This window comes from Peromyscus leucopus, chromosome 5, assembly GCF_004664715.2.
Source record: "Peromyscus leucopus breed LL Stock chromosome 5, UCI_PerLeu_2.1, whole genome shotgun sequence".
NCBI lineage: Eukaryota > Metazoa > Chordata > Mammalia > Rodentia > Cricetidae > Peromyscus > Peromyscus leucopus.
This window is the reverse complement of record NC_051067.1, coordinates 85,601,173-85,624,800: the sequence shown is the minus strand read 5'-3', so window position 1 is coordinate 85,624,800 and position 23,628 is coordinate 85,601,173. Positions and strand designations below refer to the sequence as shown.

The 23,628-nt window shown below is 42.1% G+C and overlaps 1 protein-coding gene across 5 annotated transcripts in view; it reads right to left on the bottom strand.

The window, feature by feature from the left end:
- The window catches only part of Nup93 (nucleoporin 93), a 114,087-nt gene that overhangs the window by 43,056 nt on the left and 47,403 nt on the right, over nt 1-23,628 (bottom strand). Inside the window, exon 1 of one of the 5 annotated variants that reach the window (XM_028871474.2) lies at nt 14,814-15,018. The exons of 1 other annotated variant lie outside the window; for it this stretch is intronic. In XM_028871474.2, coding sequence (XP_028727307.1) covers nt 14,814-14,816 — 3 coding nt within the window. In that variant the 5' untranslated portion in view covers nt 14,817-15,018. 3 more of the 5 variants (XM_028871475.2, XM_028871476.2, XM_028871473.2) reach the window with 3 other exon arrangements.

The following is a 23,628-nucleotide window of genomic DNA, read 5'->3' as shown; positions in this document are numbered from 1 at the left end:
ATGCCTCTAACCTGTAAGCCCCACTTGTCCAAGGACAGATAACTTCCGAGAATGCTGGGGGCTGTTGTTCATGTAGGATAACAAGCCACATGTTTCTGCTTCTACAAACAAGCTTGGTTGCCCAATTGCACAGGAAGTGCTTGATCACACTTAAACGGCAGGAAATATGTCAGGATGTAAGCTTGCCCCTGATTGGACAATGGTGGGAAGTATGTAGCCTTGTAGGTCTTGCCTTTATAAGCCCCTGCCTAATGGAATTTACTGCCATACGCTGGAAATTCCAGGTATGGACCTGGCCAGTGTCCATCATCCTGGCCTGTATTTAATAAAGCTTGCTTCAAATTTGGCTCAAAATTTTTGGTAGTGGTATTATTCTCACCTGATGGGACTAGCCAGACTTTGTCTATGTGCTTCTTTTCTTTCTGGCTTCTGTGAGACTCTTCTTAACACCACTGTCCTCATCCTGGAGAAGTGCTTTTATCATTTATCCAAAATTTGTTTCTCTGGAGAATCAAGGGGCAGCCTCTGAGCAGAGAAGGCACCACAGCTCCCCTCCACTCAGAGATGCCTGCAGGTCTATGGGGTTAAAATTCCTACTCCTAACTTTCCCATCTGCTGCTCCTTCCAGGGTGCTAGAATGGGTTTTGTTCCCAGCTTTCTGTAACACACAGTAGTTCCTATTCAGGGAGGACTTAGGCAATTCAAAGATATCCAGGGTCAATCCTTTAACAATACAGAAGTACACACACCACCACTCTACACCCCCCTAGACTCCTCCCACTCCATTTACAGGGGAGAAACTGAAATTTCAACATTTAACTCAGCAAGGATTCCCAATTAGGAAGAAGCACAGGAAGAATTCAGACTGAGCTCTGACTCTCCCAATGAAAATTAAAATCTCTTTCCATCTCTAAAAGGATGGACCCCCAAAGGAGGCAAAATATTCTTAATTCATCTGTCCTTTCCCATGAAATTGAGACCCAGAAAATTCTACTCTGTAAGGTAGTTTTAGAAACTAGTGCATATGCATTCTGGCCCGACTCATTCCATGAGGTCAGGAGCAGTTTTCTACTTGTTAGGTAAGATGTCAACATGCAAAACATTTCAGATTTCTGAGCAGTGTGGATTCAAATGTAAAGGCCTAGACTTGACTTTACAGGCTCCATCTTAGGGAAAGGCCACCATCTCAGATCACCTGCTGTACTCAGTTTCAGGAAGGACCTCAGGAATGTGCCATGACAACTCGATCGGATACAGAGCAGCATCCTTCTGCAGACATCCTGTCTGCAGTTTATGGCCCTTGAAGATATCTACATAATCCAGCTGAGCAGTCCAGATAATCCTGTTCAGCGGGTTGTGATTCCCCAACAAAAAGTCTAACCCAATGGTTTCAAATGTGGTTTCACACTCAAAGTCTAGACCAATAGTTCCAAAAAATCACTTTGCCCCATATCCCTTCTACCCAATGCCAAGTTGCCAATTCCCGGCTTGTGGTTTTTCCCTATAAAAACTCTACACCTGGGCTCGTGGCCACTGCCACATTTCCTTCCATCTGCTTTGCGGTGGCCCACACTGAACCCGAATAAAAGGACCCTTGTGTGCTTGCATCAGAAACTGGCTTCTTGGTGGTCTCTGGGGGTTTCGAGAAACAGGTACAACACAAGATGTTTTGATTAGGAACAATGAACCTGTACAAAGAGTAATATTTACAGGGTAAATACTTTATTCCAGGCATGTATGTATATTACATACATCCAATTCTGGCCCTCACTTTTAACCCAATGTTAAACTGTCTCTCTCTAATACTTACCTATATCACACTTAAAAATATACACACTTTAAAGACACAGGTCAGTGGTAGAGCAACTGCCTGCTATGAATGGAAGCCAGTGTTCAATCCTCAATACTAATAAATAAATAAGCAAAGGGGGGCTGGAGAGATAGTTCAGAGGTTAAGAACATTGGCTGCTCTTCTAAGGGAAGGGGTTCAGTTCCCAGCATCCACACACGGCAGTTCACAACTGTCCGACACCCTCATACAGACATACATGCAGGTAAAACTCAATGTACATTAAATAAAAATATTCTTTAAAAAGACAAAGAAGAATATCCACAAAAAAAGGTTTAAAAGCCAAGTAATCTACATGTTTCTTCCATCTTATTACTTAGAAGCAACAGCAGTTCCACATTAAGATGGTGGCACACAACGTTAATTCCAGCAATCAGGAAGCAGATTAAGTGGATTGATGGAGTTCAAGACCAGCCAATAGTGACCTTGCCTAAAAACAAATAATCAAACAAATAAAAAATGGGGTTGGGGGCACAGACCTACTTTACAAACAGCAAAGTTCAGATTTACAACCCACATTTTCTGACTGCTTTTTGAATAGAAAATGAGGACATGACTGCTCCAAGGTATGGTTGAGAAGGTTTACTGTAGACATGAGGGAGAAAACAGAGGTATCTGGAAGAGTCCAGACTAAGCATGCCCAGCAGACTCTGCCGGGCCATGAGAGAAGGGAGAGAGTGGAGAGAGAGAGGAGAGATGGAGGAGTGCACACAGCTAGGAGCCAAGAGACCGTGTGTCCAAAGCAGCTGAGTTCCATAGGGATCAGAAGGGGGAGGGAAGCAAAGCCCAGCCCCTGGCAGGGAGAGGTTTAGGGTAGGGGCGGGGTGAGAAGTGCTAGGAGGAGCCATGGGTGCTGAGTGAGACTTGGGTGGGGGTTTTTTTGTTTGCTTGCTTTTTGTTTTTTTTTTTAGGTTTCTTTGAGACCTAACACTTTTGTTTACCCTCTTCCACTCTACTTCACTATCTCTCAACAAATCAAATCAAGGTGAGAGAAACATGTTTTATGCTTGCTATTACTCTCTACCTCACACAAAGGAGAGATATAGCAATAAATGTTGAAGTTTTGCCATAACTTTAAAACAATAGTTTTAAAGATATGGGTCAGAACCTACAATTAAGTAATAATTTTTAAAAAATTGTTTTTAGAGAAATCTTGTTAAGTAGCCCAGTGGGCCTTAAACTCAAGATCCTCCTGGCTCTGTTGGGATTGGAGGTGTGTGCCACCACACCTGGCTCCCCACAGCATTTTAAATTAAACAAAATGCAATAGAGATTGGTAGATGGTCTGGATGGGCACTGTTTTATGAAACTTTTGTTTCAATTATATATATTTATGCCACAGTGAGGCTCTGAGCTTGATCTCCAGGAGCAGGGGGAAAAGGTATTATTTTTAACTATATCTATCTATTTACTGGTTGTCCTGGCTAGTTTTATGTCAACTTGACACAAGCTAAAGTCATCTGAGAAGAGGGAAACCAAATTAAGAAAATACCTCCAATGTAGCCTGAACTGGCCATGGCAGTTCTCCTGTGACCAGGTAAGACTTCCAGTGGAGGGAGTGGGACACCAACCCAGTTACTGGCTTTGAAGTGAGACCTTGTCTCAAGAACAAATAATCAAACAAACAAAAATGGGGTTGAGGGCACAAACCTAGTTTACAAACAGCAAAGTTCAGATTTACAACCTTCGACCTACAGTCTGTCCTGCCTATGGGATGTGCTGGGGTAAGGAATGGCCAACCAATGACTGGTCCAGCCTGAGACCCATGCCATGAGAGGGAGCCCACCCCTGGCAATGCTTGGGCACTAGGACCCAGAGACTGGATGACTCAGAAACTTACAATAGAACCGAACACAACTGGAGAAAAAAAAAGTCAACATAATGACGCCTTATGATATTCTGCTGTACTCATTGATCGGTGTCTACCCTAATTGTCATCAGAGGGGCTTCATCCACTAACTGATGGAAACAGATGCAAAGACCCACAGCCAAACATTAAACCAAACTCACAGAGAAGGAGGAAGGATTATACAAGCCAGAGAGGTCAAGGATATCACAAGAAAACCCACAGAATCAACTAATCTGAAACCCACAGAATCAACCAACCTAGGCTCACAGGAGCTCAGAGTCTGAACTAACAACCAGGGTGCCTGCATGGAACTGACCTAGGCACTCTGCATATATGTTACAGTTGTGCAGCTTGGTCTACTTGTGGGACTCCTAACAGTGGGAGCAGGGGCTGTTCCTAGCACTTTGGCTGGCTTTTGGGGCCCTATTCCCCATACTGGGTCACTTTCCCCAGAGTTAATATTTGGGAGGTGATTAGTCCTACTACAATTTGATATGCCATGTTTTGTTGATATCCATGGGAAGTCTGCCCCTTTCTGAACAGGAGGAGTGATTTAGAGGAGGAAATGGGAGGAGAGGAAGTGGGGGGAATTGCAGTCAGGATGTAAAATAAATAAATAAATAAATAAATAAATAAATAAATAAATAAATAAATAAATAAATAAATTTAATTAATAATAAAAATGCCTCCATAAGATCAGGTATATGTAGAGCATTTTCATAATTAGTGATTGAGGTGGAGGGGCCCTGACCATTGTGGGTGGTGCCACCCCTGGACTGGTGGTCCTGGGTTCTATAAGGAAGCAGGCTGAGCAAGTCATGAGGAACAAGCCAGTAAGCAGCACCCTTCCATGACCTCAGCATCAGCTCCTGCCTCCAGGTTCCTGCCCTGTTTGAGTGACTGTCCTGACTTCCTTTGATGATCAACTGTAATGCTAAAGTATAAGTCAAATAAACCCTTTCCTCCCCAAGTTGCTTTGGTAATGATGTTTTATCACAGCAATAGTAACCCTAAGACACTGGTATATATTATGAAATAGACTATAATGTAAAATACATTTCTTACTATGGGTCACAGTCTAACCATGGTATTGTAGTAGTGATCAGAGTCACAGCAACCCAAAGGATGTTACTGTTGTGGAACAATAAATGTCACACAGCTCTAGCTACAATATCTCCTGATCCTGTTCCATTGCTAAAAAAAATTATTTTATGTGCATGAGTATTCATGTATGTGCAACACATGCACACCTGTTGCCCATGGAGGCCAGAAGAGGGCTCCTCTGGAACTGGAGTTACAGCCACCATGTGGGTGCTGAGAACTGAATCCAGGTGTTCTGTAAGAGCAGCAAATACTCTTAACTGCCGAGCCATCTCTCTCCATTCCATCTTTGCTAGGATCTGGACTGCCTTGTGATGTACCCAATAAGAACAACAGAGACCAGAACCTCAAAGTGAAGTCCATTCTCCTACCAATTCTATAATAGTTGAGGGACCCAGTGGCCAAAGTGGCTCCTAAATAGCTACAGCCCAGGAAGATAAGCCTGATTCTAATCACTACAGACTTCGGGGCAAGGAATACCCCAAAGAGGCACAGGCAAACAGATGTCTGTTTTGCCAAATGGCCAAATTTTCTTAGCTGATCTGCGTTCCAACAGTGAAAACCTCAGAAGAAAGTCTCTTCAGTTGAGGAGCTGGATTAGCCAGTAAAAGTGCTTTCTTTTTGAAAGCCTGAGGTCCTGAGTTCAGATCCTCAGAGCCCATGTACACACACAGACACACACACACACACACACACACACACACACACACAGACACATACACACAGACACACACACCATAATCTTTTTTTAAAAGAATCTCTAATGAGGAAATTTTCCTTGTTCAGTTTAATCAGAAAAGAAAAAAAAAAAAACGACATTAAAAAAAAAAGTGGGTAGTGGTAGCACACGCCTTTAATCCCAGCACACGGGAGTCAGATCTCTGTGAGTTTGAGGCCAGCCTGATCTACAGAGTAAGTTCTAGGACAACCAAGGCTACATAAAGAAATCCTGTCTTGAAAATCCAAACCAAACCAACCAAAAAATTTACACTGCTTCTCTCACAGTTTTTACTCATATCTACAACAAATAAGTGATCTGCTGGCCAGTTACATGAACAGTTTGACTTGAAGAACATACAAAGTTCCTCACTGCTGTACACACATACACACCTGCATACATACATACATACAACCAGAGGCTGGAGCACCAGGCAACAGCCATATTTTATATGGCCCTTTAAAACACAAAATACTATTCCCTATCTCTTCCCTTCAACAGACTAACCAGCAACCCATGCTGTCAAAATGGAGAATGAGTCACTGTGGCAGGTAGGACATTTATCAAAAGGTATCTGCGTAGTGGTACTACAAAATCTTTGTGCTCCCTCTCACTTAATATGTATGATATTATACAAGTTAACAGTAAATCTGTAACCAACATTCAAAATCAAAATACGTCAATTCTTAATTTTATATTTCCTTATATTTGGGTCGGGGGCATGTGTGCCATGGCACATGTAGAGGTCAGAGGACAATCTGTGAGAGCTGATTCTCTCCTTCCACCACATGGGTTCCAGAGACTGAGCTTTTTTACCCAGTGAATCATCTTACCGGCCCCAAATAAACATACTAACACAAAGTCAAAAGTGGTATTAAGAATGAATGCTGTGATTGAACGACCTGCCAAGACACACAAACAAAAGGTATAAAGACAAAGTAAGTAAGAAAAGACTGGGTTTGGTGGTATAGACCCCCAGCACTTGGGGGACAGAGGCAGGCAGATCTCTGTCAGTTTGAGGCCAATCTAGTCTACACAGAGAGTTCAAAGACAGCCAGGGTTACATATTGAGACACTGTCTTTAAGGTGGCAGGTGGCTGGGATATAAATAAGTAAAAATAGAGTAATTCTTCTTTCAAGATGAAACAAGAAATATAGTGGGCATTGTTAAGGACTCTTTAGAACTTTGGTTAGTGCTCAACAGAAAGCATGAGACATTTTCCCCATCCATGCTGGAAGAGACAACAAGCTGCAGACAATGACCACTAAGAGAGAGAGAATCAGTCTTGTCCAGAGATCAGCCCCCTGGACAAAAACGATCCAATCCCATGTGATCAGCCCCAAACACATACATATGAGCAACACTAAATGGACTCAGCAGGCTACGTAAAAGGCCATGAAATTTCAGTGGGGTGGGGTGGGAAGAGTTAGGGAGAAGCTTAAGTAAAAATGATACAAACAGAGCTACATACGATTTTCTTCAAAGAAAATGTAAGAAAGGGTGAGATACACTGTGCCAATATTTTCCTTCAGTTCATTCTGAGTCTAACACCTGTTCTCTTAGCCTCTCCCAAACTCCCTTCCCATTTTCTGACACGTGACATTTTCTGAAGCATTCTTCAGGGTAAAACTTTCTACAAAAGTAAAACTCCTACTTATGGGTGAGATGAGGAAGGATAATTTCACTTGAGTGCTGCAAAAAACCCCACCAGTACTCTGAGAGAGACGCTGGGCCACTCAGATGGTGTGGCCATGCTTCTCATTAGCCCCCTTGTGTGGTGTGTAGGTTGATGTCTCCTCAAGGAATTTTCAAGTGCAAAAATGTCATTACTGATGGAACTCAAAAAGTAGATACTTTTAAATGTGGGTGGTTTCCAAATTTTAAGTTGGAGAATTTGCATAATGTCTTAAAGCATTTTCAACCCCGTTTATCAGACAGAGATTACCGGGATAAAATAATAAATAGAACGAGACTGAATCTCCACTGAAGTCCATGCTTTATATTTAAAATAAGTCCCAGGAGCTGCTTGTTTTCTACAAAAACTTTAAATCATGTGATGACAGGCTGACTGTACTTCTTGTAGGAAGTAACGTTAGGTAGGCAAGAGTGACATCACCGCTTAGAGTTTATGTTGCTGTTGAGTCTGTGCTGATACTAGCTGCTCTTTCAGCAGGTGGCAGCAGATCCATGCTGTGGACAGCTCTGGAGCCACAGGTGGCAGGCCCTGACAGTGTGACATGGCACTGCACAGGTGCTGGGCCACCTGTCACTATCAAGATGTCGGATCCCATGTTGTACTTGAACTTCTGCTGGTGGGCTAAAAGGAGGGTCATAAATTTGCATGATGGATTTGGATCCCTTACAGCACATCAAATCATTTGTTTCCATAATCAAACTGGTTTACAGGAGAGTCTTCTAATTCTCACAGGGGAAAAAGAACTCAATGTCCACAAGGAGGCTCTAATAAATGCAAGAATGCTCAGCACTGGGCAGTACCTCCTCACAGACCAGCAAAGGGACACACGGACAATATTCTGACCTTAGTGTGCTGACCTGCCTGGTCTCTTCAAAATCCTGTCAGTATTAGTCTATCTGCACCACTGCCTTCTAAGAAAGCCATAGGTCTTCAAGAAGCACCTTACTGTAAGCCCTTAGACTTTGTGCATAGTTCCTCCTTACTACCCATCTCTATGCTACCCTAAAGAAAAATGAACAAACAAACCCCAGAACACAAACCCATCCTGTGAGACTTCAGAGGCAAGTAAAGCTGTGGGCAGAGCAGCAGCAGCAAGGTGGGGTGGTAAGGGCTGCAGAGATGTGAGGACACCCACCTTATTAATACAATGTGGGCACAAACTACTGGACTCCTCTTCCCAGCTCTACACCAAGGCATCACGATGCAGATGGTTAGCCCACGGACTTGCTAACTTGAGGAAGCCATGACAGGGGCTGCATCCCAGAGCGGGCTATTTCAATCTTATTATGCTGCTACTGCTCTGAAGCCAGCTCTGCTCCTTTCAAGGGTACTGGGCATTCTTATTACTTACCTTCCCACCTCATCCCAGCCATTTCTAGATATTCAAGAAAGAGAAACAGTTCACATATCTCAGCTACTGAAAAGCTTTAGAGCCTCTATACAGAGGGTACAAGTATGAAATCATGTAAATGAGCAAAATACTCAGCAATTCCCTTGACATTGGTGGCAATAATAATAATAATAATAATAATAATAATAATAATAATAATAATACTGCTTCTCTACAGAGTCTGATCTCCTCCAAATCCCACAAAGTTCTGCCAAACCCTTTCAGGCCCGTGTGTGTGTGTGTGTGTGTGTGTGTGTGTGTGTGTGTGTGTAGCGGTTTTTGTGCTGTTGTTTGTTTTGTCTTGTTTTTGTCTGACAACAAGAGGGCTGGAGAGAGGAAACAACCTGATCAGTGCCACCATCACACCACTTTTTAAAAAACTAAGTCCAAGGCTGCACCCAGTTGAGAGGGACCATGATGTACATGGGTGCCAGATGGTGGTAGCAGAGTCTCTACTGGCCATCCTCCTTCTCCTTTTGCTTGGAGAAATGTGGGTATCACAGTGGTAGACACCAGGGGAGAAAGGGGGCCAGCCAGCTGCTCCAACTCTGAGGTAGCACCGAAGAGAAAATACAATTGTGAGCACTTCCTCTCCTTCATCCAATTGCCCCCTAAAGTCAGAACATTGTGAGGGCTAAACTGTGAAGACACAAGAAAGGGAAGGATTCCCCAGAAAGAACTTTTTCAATCCAGCTTTGCAAATGTGATGAATATTAATAGTGCACTATATGCCTGGCTTCAAAGAGCAGCAGCAGAGCCCTCTCCTCAGCCAAAGACATGAACAGATCTAAAAAATGGACCCCACGGTCACTCTAGGGAAGGAACAAGGTGGGTTCATTAGGGGATAAAAAAAGTATTTCAAGTCTATCTTGGACTTAGGGTACTAAACCTGCCCTGCAGCATAAATGGGAATACGTCAATAATGGCCTTGCTTATAAGCAGCATGCCTTTGCATGGCCCTCAAAACCCACTTTGAAAGAACTCACTGATGTAATCTCTGCTATTAACAAGCAACAGGACTAGGAGTAGATGCCCTGAGCTTTATCTGATCTTGTGCCTTCTACCCTTTTGGGAAAAAAACCAAAAGCAAGCTTTGGACAAGTAGGGGTTTAGCAGAGGGTGTGTCTCAGTCAGGCAAATGAGAGCCAGCAACCTGCTTTCCGCAGCACTGCGGACTGAGCCCGAGCTCTTAGCAAGCACAAGAAGTGATGCAGAACAAAGTTTACCCGCCACACTTCCATAAACTCCCGGCTGGTACCCAGTGTCAGTCATTCACACCACAGTCAAAACTCCTAGGCTCTCCTGCTTTGCGGCACAGCAGTGCCTGTGCTGATGGCGTCTGAGCACCAGCCAGGGTGGCTGTCACAGAAAAGAGCCTTGGTTCACTGCAGCTCCTTCTTACTCAAAAATTCAGTTTTCAAAAAACTGGAAACAACCAACCGAAGAGATTTTCTCTGATTTCACATTATTTTAAGTGTAATTTTGTCAAGGCATTCCTTTGTTGAGAGTGCTTGGAGTTTCGCTCTCTCCTAACCCTGTTTGAGGCTGGAAACCTTTTGACTTTGCTCTGGGAGAGCCGAGAAATACTGCAGAAAGCACCACTTAGCACTGTCACCATAGATACAGTTAGCAGGACTGAAAAATATAAGCAATGGAGAACATGGGCAAGGCCATTTTTTCAAGTGTAAACTGCCCCAAATGAAAGGCAGCTAAATGCCTTTACTCGTTCCCTTCTCCTGAAGAAGGGGCACCATTGAACAGTTTCTCCTAGCTAGTTAGAGGGGTCAGCTGCTGGAGATGCCTTCAGAGAGCCCAGCTCCATCCCAGCTGAGTGCCTTACCCTTCATGTTCAACAATCACCATGAGCCTAGGAGCTCCACTTGCAGGAGAGATCATATTTTTAAATGGGTGGTTATAAAAGACAAATGGACAAGTGCACATCATCTCCAACACAAACCCAGAAGGACCCAAGCACAGCTCAGGAAGTCATTTCTGGGACAGCTGAAAACAGATACCTCTGGGAGTCAGGCTGCCCTAGCAGCACAGACAGACTGACTCTGCTGAAAGCTAATCTACCGGCCAGCCAACAGAGAGGGAAAAAATGGAATCAGATGCAGACAGCACGCAGGTCAGGAGTTGGGTGCTGTGGATGTAGGACAATATCAGCTGCTTCCCAATGCCTGACCTTGAAAAAGTCCTTGACTGCAGTAAACCTTGCTTCACCTAACCCAGATGAGCTGATTATGCTAGATAAACTCCTTGGTCGGCTCCAGAAATTCCCACCCCGTAAGAGATGGGAATGAAGAAAAGCACTGTCTTCACCACTCCGGCCACACCTCACCTGCAGAATACGCTATACCGGGAACTAGAATGAGACAAAGAATCCATTCTCATAGGATACTGATACTGTATGGCTCTGCATTTTCTAAAAATTTATCCATATAACAAGCAAGTTTCTACACTAAAAAAGAATGCACACCAGAGGCCATGCCAAAGTGTTAACACAATTTCTTAAATTTGAGGTCTAGATACAAGTGCTAACGAACCTTTAAGAAAATCTCAAAACTTCTCTGTCCTGGCAATAACAAGTAACCATGAGCTGGAAGCGGTGCTACTAAGGATGTCTCCAGACTTGACTAAGAAAAGAAGTGCAGTGTCGTTCTCTTCATAGTGCTCCGGGTGACGCCATTTTACTCCTTCCTCACTGCCATCTTAGTGCCACCAAAAGCTTCCTAGAAGGCTGGCTGGCATGTCCGCTTGTCTGCATTATAGTATGCCAGAGCAGTCAGAGGTGTGATATGAATGTCTTTCCTGTCATGGAAAGAAGCAACCCGATTCTTGATTATAAAAGGCTAAAATTCTGTGTGAAAACCAAAAAGCTTTGAAACTGCAGAGAATGAAGAATGCCCTTCAATTATCAAGAAGAGCCTCCTCTAACAACCAACCAAACCTGAGTAGACCAGGGTGGAAGCAAAGAAAATACAAAGCACTAGCCCTTCTGATCTAAAAAGGTACTTGGCATAGAGCTTTTTATAAAGCCAGTAGCAGGGAGAAAGAGGGGAGGACCCACAGAATAGTCAAGCCAACAGTACTTACAATTTGTCAAAGGAAGGCTTTGTAAGGCTCCTTGAACCATCTGTGCCACATTCTACGTAAGTCAGGCTGCAGTTCTAAGTTACCGCCCAAAGACACTTTCATTTCCAGGGGTAAGCCTTGTAGAAATCTAAGGGAATGGGGCCCTTTGCGTTCTAGCACATACATGAACAATTAGTGCATTCAATGAAGGCTCCTTGGACTGAAAAAAGCACACTGACAGCCAGACTTTCATGAGTTCTACCAGCATTGGGGATTTACAGAATCTCTCCAGGGGTCAGGGCTTACAACTGACTCTTCTAGGTCAACGCAAAGTTGCTGTGAAGAAAACTGCTCTCTCCGGAGTCTCCAACATTTATTAAACAGAAACTGTGCGGTGACCAGGATGAACAGCAGCCACAACCTCCAAGAGGCGGCTTTCTAAGCATGCTACAAGCCGGGAGAATCCTGAGAACTCAATTCTGCGAAGGATGAACTGAAACAACCACTCAGCCTGGTGAGCCAGTCTTCAATCAGACTTCACGGCTAAACCTGATACAGTCTTCAGGGTTAAAGAGAGAAACATTCTTCAGCCTTTAAAATAAACACACAGTCAAAGTTAACAGTCACACATCCCTCTCAGCAGCAGCAGAACAGAACTAAGATCTGAATCAAGTCAAATCCAACTACATTTAAGAGTCAAGGTTTATAAGCTTACAGCTGCAAAATGAGTTTTATATGTGCTTGAAGTCACAATTATTAAGCAAAAAGCACTAAGAATAGTCCCCATGAGTGAGAGAGAAAACCTCTATTTTTTTTTTGAGATCAAAATCCTGTTTTGTTAAGACACCTTTTTCTTATAACTTTCAGTCATGTGTTTACAGATCAGTATTTTTTATCATTATTTTTAACAAAAGCTCTAAAATTCAATCCTTTTCAGAAACAGAGAACATTCTTTTTAAAGACAATAAAAGAAACTCTGAAAGTTACTACTCTTAGGTTTCTTTTTTCCTTCAAGAATCATTTCCATCTGTGATTAGTGATAAATTCATATTTACCATTATTAATGAATAATTACTTAAAGTCATTTGCTAAAATCACTCATGACTCTTGTATTTTAAGAATATAGCTCATCTGATTTTTTACCTAGAACTTAAAAAAAAAAAAATGCAAGGATCTCTGCTACACTTTTCACACTGGCAGCATTAGCTTAAAAGTCCATTTTGCTCATTCAACCAAAGACAAATTTTCAACCTTTAATAGCTATATGAGAAATACTTACTGTAGACAAAAGGATTCCATTTTCTTTCTGGGAATATTCTCCGTCTCCTAAAGAACTCTACTATACGGTATGCAAAATCAATGTTGGTTTTACAGTCACAAAGCTCTTGTGCCACAGCAGCTAATGTAAATGGGTGGAATGGCCCTGCAGTTGCCTTCAGATTCCAGTTCGCCTCGCCCATGATACAGCTAATTGTTAAAATGGTGGATGAGACATTTTCCATACATTACACTAAGGAGCTCTGACGCAGGCACCGCACCCCCCCCCCCCCCACACACACTTCACTTCACACAAAGGGAAACAGTGTGCGACTGGACAAGGCACAGATACCTGAGTCATTTCCCTGTACACAGGGTAGTGTTAGCGGTTTCCTCCATCTTTTACAAAATGCAAACCACAGCTATTGTCTCATCTCAGAAATCAATTCTTTGCAGCGTTGCACCAGGTCAGAGTTTTAAAGGAATCTTCAACCCAGCCCCCAGGGCTGAGAGAAGCCAAATTCTCACAGCTCCCCTCCCTGAGCAGGTCTCCTCCATTCCCCACCTGACAGCTCCCCAGCTTCTATTGTTAGTAAAGAAAGTCCCAGCTCTGAAGGAGCCAAAGCCCTCGCCTAGGTGAGCAATTTCCAAGTGTGAGCTCCAAAAAGAGCTCCAGACCCTACAGCACCCACAATAAAGCACACTCTTGAGATAGAAAGGTGCACATACCATCCTTCTGTTCTGATGGTTTTTATGGTGTGACAATGAACTGACTAAAACAATTTACTTCTGATAGTAATCAAGCTATTAAATATTATCTGTAAAAACATTATGGGAAGTTTTCATCTCACTTCTAAAATAATCTGAAATATATGTACAATATATGTAAAATATCCATATACTTCTCAGAGTTTAAGAAATTAAAAATAGCTTTCTTAATTTAAATTGCCAATAACTGATAATGATTAAGATTTATGCGCTAGAGGTGCTAACATTTAATTTTTCTCATTTAAAACCTTATACTAAAACATTCCCTGTGAGACAATTCCAAATATCTTTGAAAGTAATTTTTCCTTATACAGGAAACATAAGTTATGGGATTCTATGATCTCGATCTCTCTCTCTCTCTCTCTCTCTCTCCCCCTCTCCCTCTCCTCTCCCCTTTCCTCTCTCCTCAATTCTAAAGGAACCTGTTTTATCAAAGAAAAAAATTCTATCTTCATATTTTACATCATACAAGAATTCTGTAGTTCACCTGTCTCTTAAAAACCTTGAAGAAAGTCCACACTACTTGCTACTTAAAGACGAAATCCACAAATAAATAATTAAATAAACCAACTCTTTGAATCTTTAAGCAGATCTCTGCCCCACCCAAACACTTTTTTGTTTTTAAGAAAAACATTAAAATGACAAGGCACAAAAATGAGTGATTCTCAGAAGAATCAAATACTTTTTTCTACCAAATGAGTTAACTGCTACCAAATTTATCTCAAAATTTCACACAAACCAAGATCTTATCTTTCAAAGATACTGCAGAAGGCTGTCACTCTCTTCAGGGCACATCTATCTCAATTTCTTTAGGGAACAAGAAATCCTACCTGCCACTCTCAAGAACCTGAGGAGCTGCAGGCGCCGACCGATGCTGGCAGTCGCTGCAGCTCCTTCCAGTGGGGTGAACGCCGGCCGGCACCAGAGCTTAAGGTTCCCACCCTGAACTGCCTCACTGAAGAGTCCGGTGGGAGGAGAAAGAGAGGGAGGAAAGAAGAAGGCAAAACCCAACCTCTCTGCAAGTGCTAATATGACTAAAGCACTAGACAATGAGGCTGTAGCACCCCTTCAAAGGAGGTACATGGCAGACCCCCTGAGCAGAGCATTACCATCAGAGTGTCCCCACAATGCAGAGAAGTCAGCTGTCAGTCTGCAAGCACAAACTGATGGGAGTAACAGTTTATAGGTTACAGAAGGGTATTTTATTGTTAACGGACTGTACCAAGTTAAGATTAAAGAGGGGGAGAGACAACATGTAGGCAAGGAATGCTGATACTTTTTTCCTCCAACCCAAGCCACTATAATTACTCTGATGTGAATTTTTGATGACTTCCGACATCTTGCATGGTTAATAATCACTTCTCTGTCATGTTCAGTTAAGGTGGAAAATGCATTTGCTGCATTGTGATGCAGTGCTGTGGCCACAGATTGCAACACCAGTTGTGCAAAGCTGGTCCCTTAACTGAGCAGCAGGAATCTGCACATGTCATGATGCTAAAATAAATGGTAGTTAAAAGACTTTATACAGCAGCAGGCAGATTCTGCCATTTTAGTCTACAGAATATGAAGCTCCAACATGCAGGAATATCTCAGAACACTGTGCCCTTGTCAACTGCACTGCCCTTCAGAGAGAACAGTAAATTCACCATCTTAAATGCTTGGTCTCTTAGTAGTTAAAAGATTTTGATACTAAATAGCTATTCGGGTTAATTATATCTTTGAACAGAACAGAGGTTATTTGCATTTCAGGAATATACAGCCAATGAAACTGTCAGTGACACAGGGAAATGCAGGCCTTTTATTAACATATGCTCAGCTCAACTGTCACTTCTTAGCATAACATTTAGGGGGAAAACATATGATGTGTATGTAATGAATGTTCCCATTCTACTGCAATGATTTTTAAGGTGCTTGTCAGAATGGGGTATTTTTTTTTCCTCCATATGTTTAATGTATAACCTGAAAATTAAAGATCAAAATACTAACGTTTGTCTTTGTAACAAAAGGAAATTCAATGCAGCAAAGAAGTATGCAATTGCAGGAATCTTTTTGTATAAGAGCAGAGACGAAACTGCCCAAGACCTCTGCCCAGATGGTTAAAGTCAGACCAGTTAAGGAGACAGCCACCATTATGGCACAGATTGCAAAGAAAAACTAAAAGACCATTCCCTCTTCAAAGCAACATCACAGAGCCTAAGAGTGCAATCTGTTGGCTGCAAACCCAACACCTATACTTGCAGAACCTGAGTGATATAGAATATTTGCCAATTTCATAATGTACTTTTACATAAATATTAATTTAGCCATTTAGCATCCAGAGCTTGGCTACTTAAGATTGTTTAAATGACCATCATCATTTGTCTTTTAAGAAAAAGAACCAGGTTATAGACTTTGATGCTTTAAAGAAAAACAATATAATTAACATTTCATACATCAAAACTTCTGCCAAATATCCAGAATTGAGATGCTTCTGACATTTCTACCTCATGAAAACAAATCAAACCCCTCAACAAAAGGAATAAACACAGGGCCACCCTATACACTGATATTGGACCACTGAGTCAAACAAGGAAAGAGCTTAGGTTACTGGCACAGAAAGCCATGCTTGCCCGTTTTTCTCTGTGACCGCATCAAAGGCCCACCTTGGAGATGTACACTGCTAACAAGCGCTATAAATCTGAAGAGCCTTCCAGTTTTTCTTACCCTAACTTAAAATTAACTGCACCAACAGTGCTATTCAGTGCCACAGAAGATGTCACAATAGTTGCTTCTAACATTCAACAATTCAGGTTTTTGTTCCAGACCCAAAACAAGGTATCACAAACGGTTCAGAGCTGCATGAGGAAGAAGGCAGAAGCATGTACTGGGGGTAGCTTTGAAATTAACCAGGCTCAGCTTATGCTCCAATTACTGAACAAAAGACAATCCTGAGGGACCTCTCTCTAGACCAGTACAAGAAGCAAACTCGTTTGTTTTTGATCAAATACATACTGTATTGAGCATAGCAGACATGCAGTAGTCAGAGTTCTGTCTGGGAATGGAGGGGCAAGAAAAAAAGAACCCAAAGGCCCAAGTGAGGAAAAAGTCAAAATACCTCACTGATGTAGAATCTGAGGGCCACACACAAGGGAGTGAGAAAACCCTCTTTGTTTACTGAACAGCAAAATCTCACTGCACTGAGTCTGTTAAGATGTTTTTAGTCTTTACTAATCCAAAAAAATAAATTAAGAGGATATTTCTTTGTGGCAGAGCAAATTCTAAAGCGGCTCAGAGCCCTTTTCCCCCAATCCATGACAATCTTTAAGGAAGCCAGGCAAGAGGCTTGACTCTGAGCTGCAGACCACTCTGACAGAAAAACACTGCACATACAAAAGAGGTGTCTCTACTGTGTCACTAACTAAACACAAACCAACCCACGCTTAAATGTCTACCAGGCAATCATTTTTAATTTAGCCCTAGACACTAAAAACAAGCAAAACTGGGAATGTTGGTTCATACTTATACTCCTAGTACTGGGGAGGCAGAAGCAGGAGGATTTCAAATTCAAAAGACAGCCTGAGCTACACAGTGAGCTCAAAGCCAGTTTGGGCTATAGAGCAAGAACCTACCTTAGGGGCTGGAAAGATGACTCAGTGGTTAAGAGCCCTTAATGCACTTCCAGAGGACCCAGGTTCAGTTCCCAGCATCCACATCAGGCGGCTCACAACTGTAACTCCAGTTTCCGAGGATCCAACACCTTCTGACCTCCATGCACACTTGCATTCATGTGGTAGACATAAACTCATGCAGGCACACACAGATAATAAAAATAAATAAATCTTTTTTAAAAAGACTATCTCAAGTAAATGAAGGAGAGAGAAAAACTTACATGTCTAACAGTTATTTGTAGAACAGAGAAAGAAAGCCACTGAAATTCCATAGTTCACAAAGAATTATAGCCATTGTCAATTAAAATCATACTCATGGAAGCAACTGTAAAGTTCTACAAGTACAATGGCTACACGTAGGAGACTACTAAGAAGTCAAACTTTCCCAATTTATGGATGGGCTCCGTTTCGTCAGGCTGTTGGGAAGATCAAGTAATATTGCTAGTAGGTACATCCTTTTTTTTTTTTTTTTTAATGGCAGGGTCTCACTCATCATGTAGCCTAAGCTGACCATAAATACTATCTTCCTGCCTCAGCTTTTCGGGTAGCTGAGAATACACAGTGTAAGCCTCCTTTCTTCTTAATATTCCCCTGCTCTCACACTTTCGAGAGCACCTGCTGCCTACACCCCACTGCTTGGCAGTCATTGCATCTACAACACACCATGCACTTGGGCGAGAACACATGCCCAGCCAAAAGAATCACTTTTTAGCACATCAGTTCTATGTTCCCCTTCCTGGCATTGTCAGGTGATGACCCTATATCCTCCTCTTTCACTTTCTGCAAGCTAAACCCATTTTACCTCTCAAGGCCCAATCAGGTCCCAACTGCTCCAAGGTGTCTTCTCCAGCCTCCCCAGAACTCATCACTGCCTTTTTCACCTCAGAACTCCCAGGGCATTCAGAATTCCACAGTACCCCCACTCAGCTGGTCAGTTTGATCCTGTTGTAGGACCATTAGGCTTGACTTTCTAGATTAAAAAGACAGGGAGGTGGTTCTGGAAGGCAGTGTCTAGAACTTACAGTGATTCTAATTATCTTTAGTGGCTACCATAAGCACTTAATAAAACCACTCCAGTCCACTATGTCTCATCCAAACAGAGAAAGGTAGCAGATATTATTTTTGGTTGTTGCTGGTTCTTTCAAATTTCTTCAGCTTCCTGAGATAATTCCAGCCTTAGGTGATGAGGCAGATGCTGAGGTGGTTCTTAGTCAGCATGCAGAAAGGCACCACCCAAACTCTTCCTGTGACTAAGCATTCCCAACAGCATTCAATTCTCAGAGTCAGCTGCCTTCTCATAGCCAAGAAGGTTGGAAAGGATGAGAAGGCTCTCAACCAATGTCAGTGGGAAGGTATTCACAGCTCATCTTGCCTTACACATCAGCTGAAAACCAACAGGAATCCACAAAGTCATGACACCCATTTTATCTAGAACATTGAAGCTGTCAATTAAAAAGATGACTTGGTTATGTCTTTACTTTGCAGTAAAAACAAGTCAAGGTTCATTATCTCTTGTTCATATTCAGGCCAGTTCCTGCCACCTGGAGGCAAGGTTCTTTCTGTCTTCGTCTGCTGTGAGTATACACAATAGTGGGGGGTGGGGATTAACAGTGAGCTAGGATATGATATGAAATATGATATTCAAACCCAAGTGGAAGGAATTTGAAAGGAAAACTGCAGCTGCTCCCTGGTAAAGGTAGTAACCAATGGGCTTAAAATAGGATGAGGAAATATCCTCCACAAATATTCCTTCAGGTAACCCACTACAGTTTATAACAAACTCACTATGTAGTCTTACCTCAAACTGGCCCTAGTGATCCTCCTGCTTCTGCCTTCTGGATGCTAGGATTACAGACATTTATTACAGCTTTAAGGAGCCTCTTGGGTTTGAGAAACTCAAAATGAGAGTTCTTGCCATCCATCTGTCTTGTCTCTTTTTGTCTGTCTACCCCCTCTCTCTCCTCTCTGAAATTAACAGACTTTAGTACTGAAAGATATGGAACAAGCCAGGCAGTGGTGGAGCACACCTGTAACCCCAGCACTCGGGAGGCAGAGGCAGGTGGGTCTCTGCGAGTTCAAGGCCAGCCTGGTCTATGGAGTGAGTTCCAGGACAGTCAGGGCTGCACAGAGAAACCCTGTCTAGAAAAACAAACAACCGGGGGTCGGCGGGGGGTGGGGTGGGGGTGGGGAATACAAGGTAATAAAGTACACAAAGACTCATGAAATTCATAGCTATAATTTCTGAGAAAGCTCATGTCCTTTGTGGGACAAGTTAAGAAAATGAGGTGCAGAAAAACTCAGGTTCTGGCCAGGGTCCTGCAGTCCCCTGGCCTGGGTTCTGCCTTCAGCCCAGGACTTGACATTATTGCTCCTTCCTTGCTGAGCTCACTGCTCAGGGACAGTGCACTGAGAAAAACTGCCAGGCGCATGCCTGAACCCCAGACTTCAGGGATTCTGACATTACCACATGGGGGATAATGGTGGTTTCAAAAGAAGGCCTTTAGCTTGCTAATTCTTGTCACCAGAGTACTTTACACGACAGATGTGTCTCTGCCAGGTTGACTGCAAATAGAATCCTCTGTAAATCCATTTTAAATTTAGTAGGGAAGCTGTTATATGAACAAATACTAAAATGAAACATCCCAAGATTTGTCTTATAATTCCACATATTCAGAGTGTGGATTTGCTTATTAATGTAGGACAGAGAATGTTATTATTATTATCTTAGAGGGAAGACAGATCTTGATTTCCACATAAGCTTTTTGCTGTACATCTTTATTATTTCTACTTTCAGGTTACTAATTAAAAAGAGAGGACTACTTGACAGGGCATGGTGGCACACACCTTTAGTACCAGCAATTCTGAGACAGAGGTAGGTGAGCTCTATGAGGCAGAGTTCCAAGCCAGCCAAATCTACATAGTGAGATCCTGTCTGAAAAATTATAGACAAAAACAAACAAAGGGCTTTTTAATAAAAGAACAGGATTACTAAATTTACCCAGTCCTCAACAATTTAAACATGGGACAAAAAACTATTTCATTTGGGGGTCAGAATTTCATTCACTCATACAAAACATACATTCTTAAAATGTTTCCCTGGACCAGTAAGTTGGCTCGGTGGGTAAAGGCACTCGTTGCCACCCTGGTGGCCTGAGTCCTATCCCCAGAACCTGTAAGGTAGAAAAGAGAGAACAACTCTGCAAGCTGTCTTGTGACCTGCACATGTACATGCTATGTACATAAATATAACTGTAAAAGCTATTCTATGAAGAAAACATATACATGGGATTTTTATTTTTTAATGCTTATTATTAGTATGTCATTCCTAAAGTATTTGATACCAAAATATGATAAAATTATGTTCAAGGATGTAATCCTTAAGAAAATAATCAGAAGCTAGGTGTGGTATGCCTTTAATCCCAGCACTGAGGAAGCAGAAGCAGGCAGATCTCTGAGTTTGAGGCCAGCCTGGTCTACAGAGTGAGTTCAAGGACAGCCTAGGCTACACAGAAAAACCCTGTCTCAAAAAAAAAAAAGAAAGAAAGAAAGGAAGGAAGGAAGGAAGGGAGGGAGGGAGGGAGGGAGGGAGGAAGAGAGAAAGAGAGGAAGGAAGGAAGGAAGGAAGGAAGGAAGGAAGGAAGGAAGGAAGGAAGGAAGGAAGAAAAAGAGAGAAAGAAAAGAAAAGAAAAGAAAAGAAAAGAAAAGAAAAGAAAAGAAAAGAAAAGAAAAGAAAAGAAAAGAAAAAGAAGACAATCAGAGTAAAGACTGATGACCCAAGGGATAGTGGTCTAGACGAAGGGATGAAGAGGCACCCCTGGCCTGTCTTCACCTACCACTTCATGTCAGCCTGTCTAGTACAAGCAGCTTTCTTATGTCACCCTATAAAATACTGTCAAGTTCTCATCTCTAAACTAGGGACACAGGAATATGCAATTCTAAAACTTTTTTTTAAATAGGCTGATTTGGAAGTCTGTTTTCTCTGCACTGTTCTCTCCACCAGCTTAAAAGGCCATGATGTAAATGGTTTTAAAAACGTCTTGTTTTGTCAACATATTTCTTTACACTAGTCCACAGCAAACAACCGAGGAGACCAAATATTTCCAATTCTGTCACCTCACACACCTTCTCACTTACTGGGCATTTCAAACAGCCAAATCCTGTTACAAACCCTAAAACACTGAAAATGTAATAAGTGCAGACACTTTACATGCACTTCACAAAGCATCCTTCACAGGAAGTGTGCTTAAGGTGTGCTTACATGGCTGGTAAGGTGTGGAAAGCTGTTATCTGGAAGTGCTTAAGATGTCTGCGCAACTGTGAACACCACACTGTATACTCAGTCTCTCAGACTACCATGCTCCTTGGCAAATTATTAAAACTAAAGTACCTCATTAAAGGTACTCACATATGATATCTGACACCAAGTGATAGAGACATCTCATGAAACACATAGTGAAGTTGAAGCCCAAAGCAAATGGGGTCTAAGTAACTACAGATAAGTCATTTGTTCTGTGCCTCAGTTTCCTTTTCTGTAAAGTGGGAAACTTCCCCCAGACCTATGTGACGAATAACAGGATTATTCCTCAAAGTAAAGAGAAGTCATTTTAAATGATTTCTAAAACATAGGCTGCACATTTTAATACATTTTTCAAATATGCAGAATGATTTAGACATTTCCAAGGAGATACTTTATTCTGCTCCTCTGCTTTCTCTCATGGCATCTGTTGTTAGTTGCAGTTAAGGAAAAGTGAAATCTGATGACATTAACAGTAAACCCAAGATCCCTAGCTTTCATTTAATTGAGGTGGGGTGCAAAGACAAACAGAATGAGGGAAGGAGGCTGGGAGAAAGGCAGAGGGAATCAAGTTAATGAATAAAAACAAGTCCATCTTTCATCTCTTCTGGCTCCCACTGATGGCAGACGGTGTATTTAATTTGCTGAGAGACCAGATTTAAGGCTTCCTTTGGCATAGTCCACCCATGAATTATTAATGCTTGCAGAAGCAACTGAACATCCGCTCACAGCATCAGAGAGGACAGTAATGATGAACTAAAATGGGATTATTAATCCCACACCCTTTTCCTATGACACCCTCTCCTTTTCATTCTCCTCTACATGATTAATTTTTAGGTATACATTTTGAGCTACAGCCTCAATTTTATATCAACATTCCCATAATGAAAAAAATTGTAATTGACAAATCTTAAGTCATAACAGGTATGTTAAGCATACATTTTCTTGACCATTGTGTCCTTGATGGAGCAGAGCTAAAAACAAGGATGGTTCTAACAGAGGACGAGTTGGCTACGCCTATAATCTCAGCACTTGGGTGGTGGAGGCAAGAGGATCAAGAGTTCTAGGCAAGCCTTGGCAACATAGTAAGTTTGACACTAGCCAAGGCTACTTGAGGCCCTGTCTCAAAAAATCAAAACCAACCAAACAATAGTAGCAACAACAGAAAAAAAATCAAAACAAAACAAAACCCATCACAAATGATTATGTATCTTTTATGGACTCAAGCACTTTTAAAGATATACTGCTTTATAGGTTGGTGCTAATATTTATTTAATTAAAAAAATTTTCTGGGGTTATTTACAGGTGGACTGAATCCAGAAGCCACAAGAACATCTAGAAAACCGGGTTTTCGTTGCACTAGACTTCTGTGTTCACACAATCCAGTTGATCTTAAACAAGATCACTTGTTAAGGCACACATGACATCGGCTTCATCCCAGGGCTAATCACTCTGTGAGGGCTGAGCATGCTTACTTCTAAGCCCTAAAGTGATGCAAATGCTACTGGTCTGGGTGCCACACTTTAACCACCAACCAAGTCTGCTTCTAGTTGCAAAATGTGCAGAAAACATGAGTCACACAGAAGGAAATTAAAGCCAACATCAGGTAGAATGCTAATACAAAAGACAGTTAAAGCACATGGCCCCAGACCTCCCTGACAGGCTCTAAAGTATATCTGTTGCTCTGGTAAACATCCCAAGAAAAATAAGAAGACACAGAGGCATGCAAAGTTAAAAACTGGCAGCCGGGCGTTGGTGGCGCACGCCTTTAATCCCAGCACTCGGGAGGCAGAGGCAGGCGGATCTCTGTGAGTTCGAGGCCAGCCTGGGCTACCAAGTGAGTCCCAGGAAAGGCGCAAAGCTACACAGAGAAACCCTGTCTCGGGGAAAAAAAAAAAAACAAAAAAAAACTGGTATGCCTGAAGCCAAAAGGTAGATTAATTTCCAACTTCATTCTCAGAGTGTGAGGGAGAATGCCTTGTT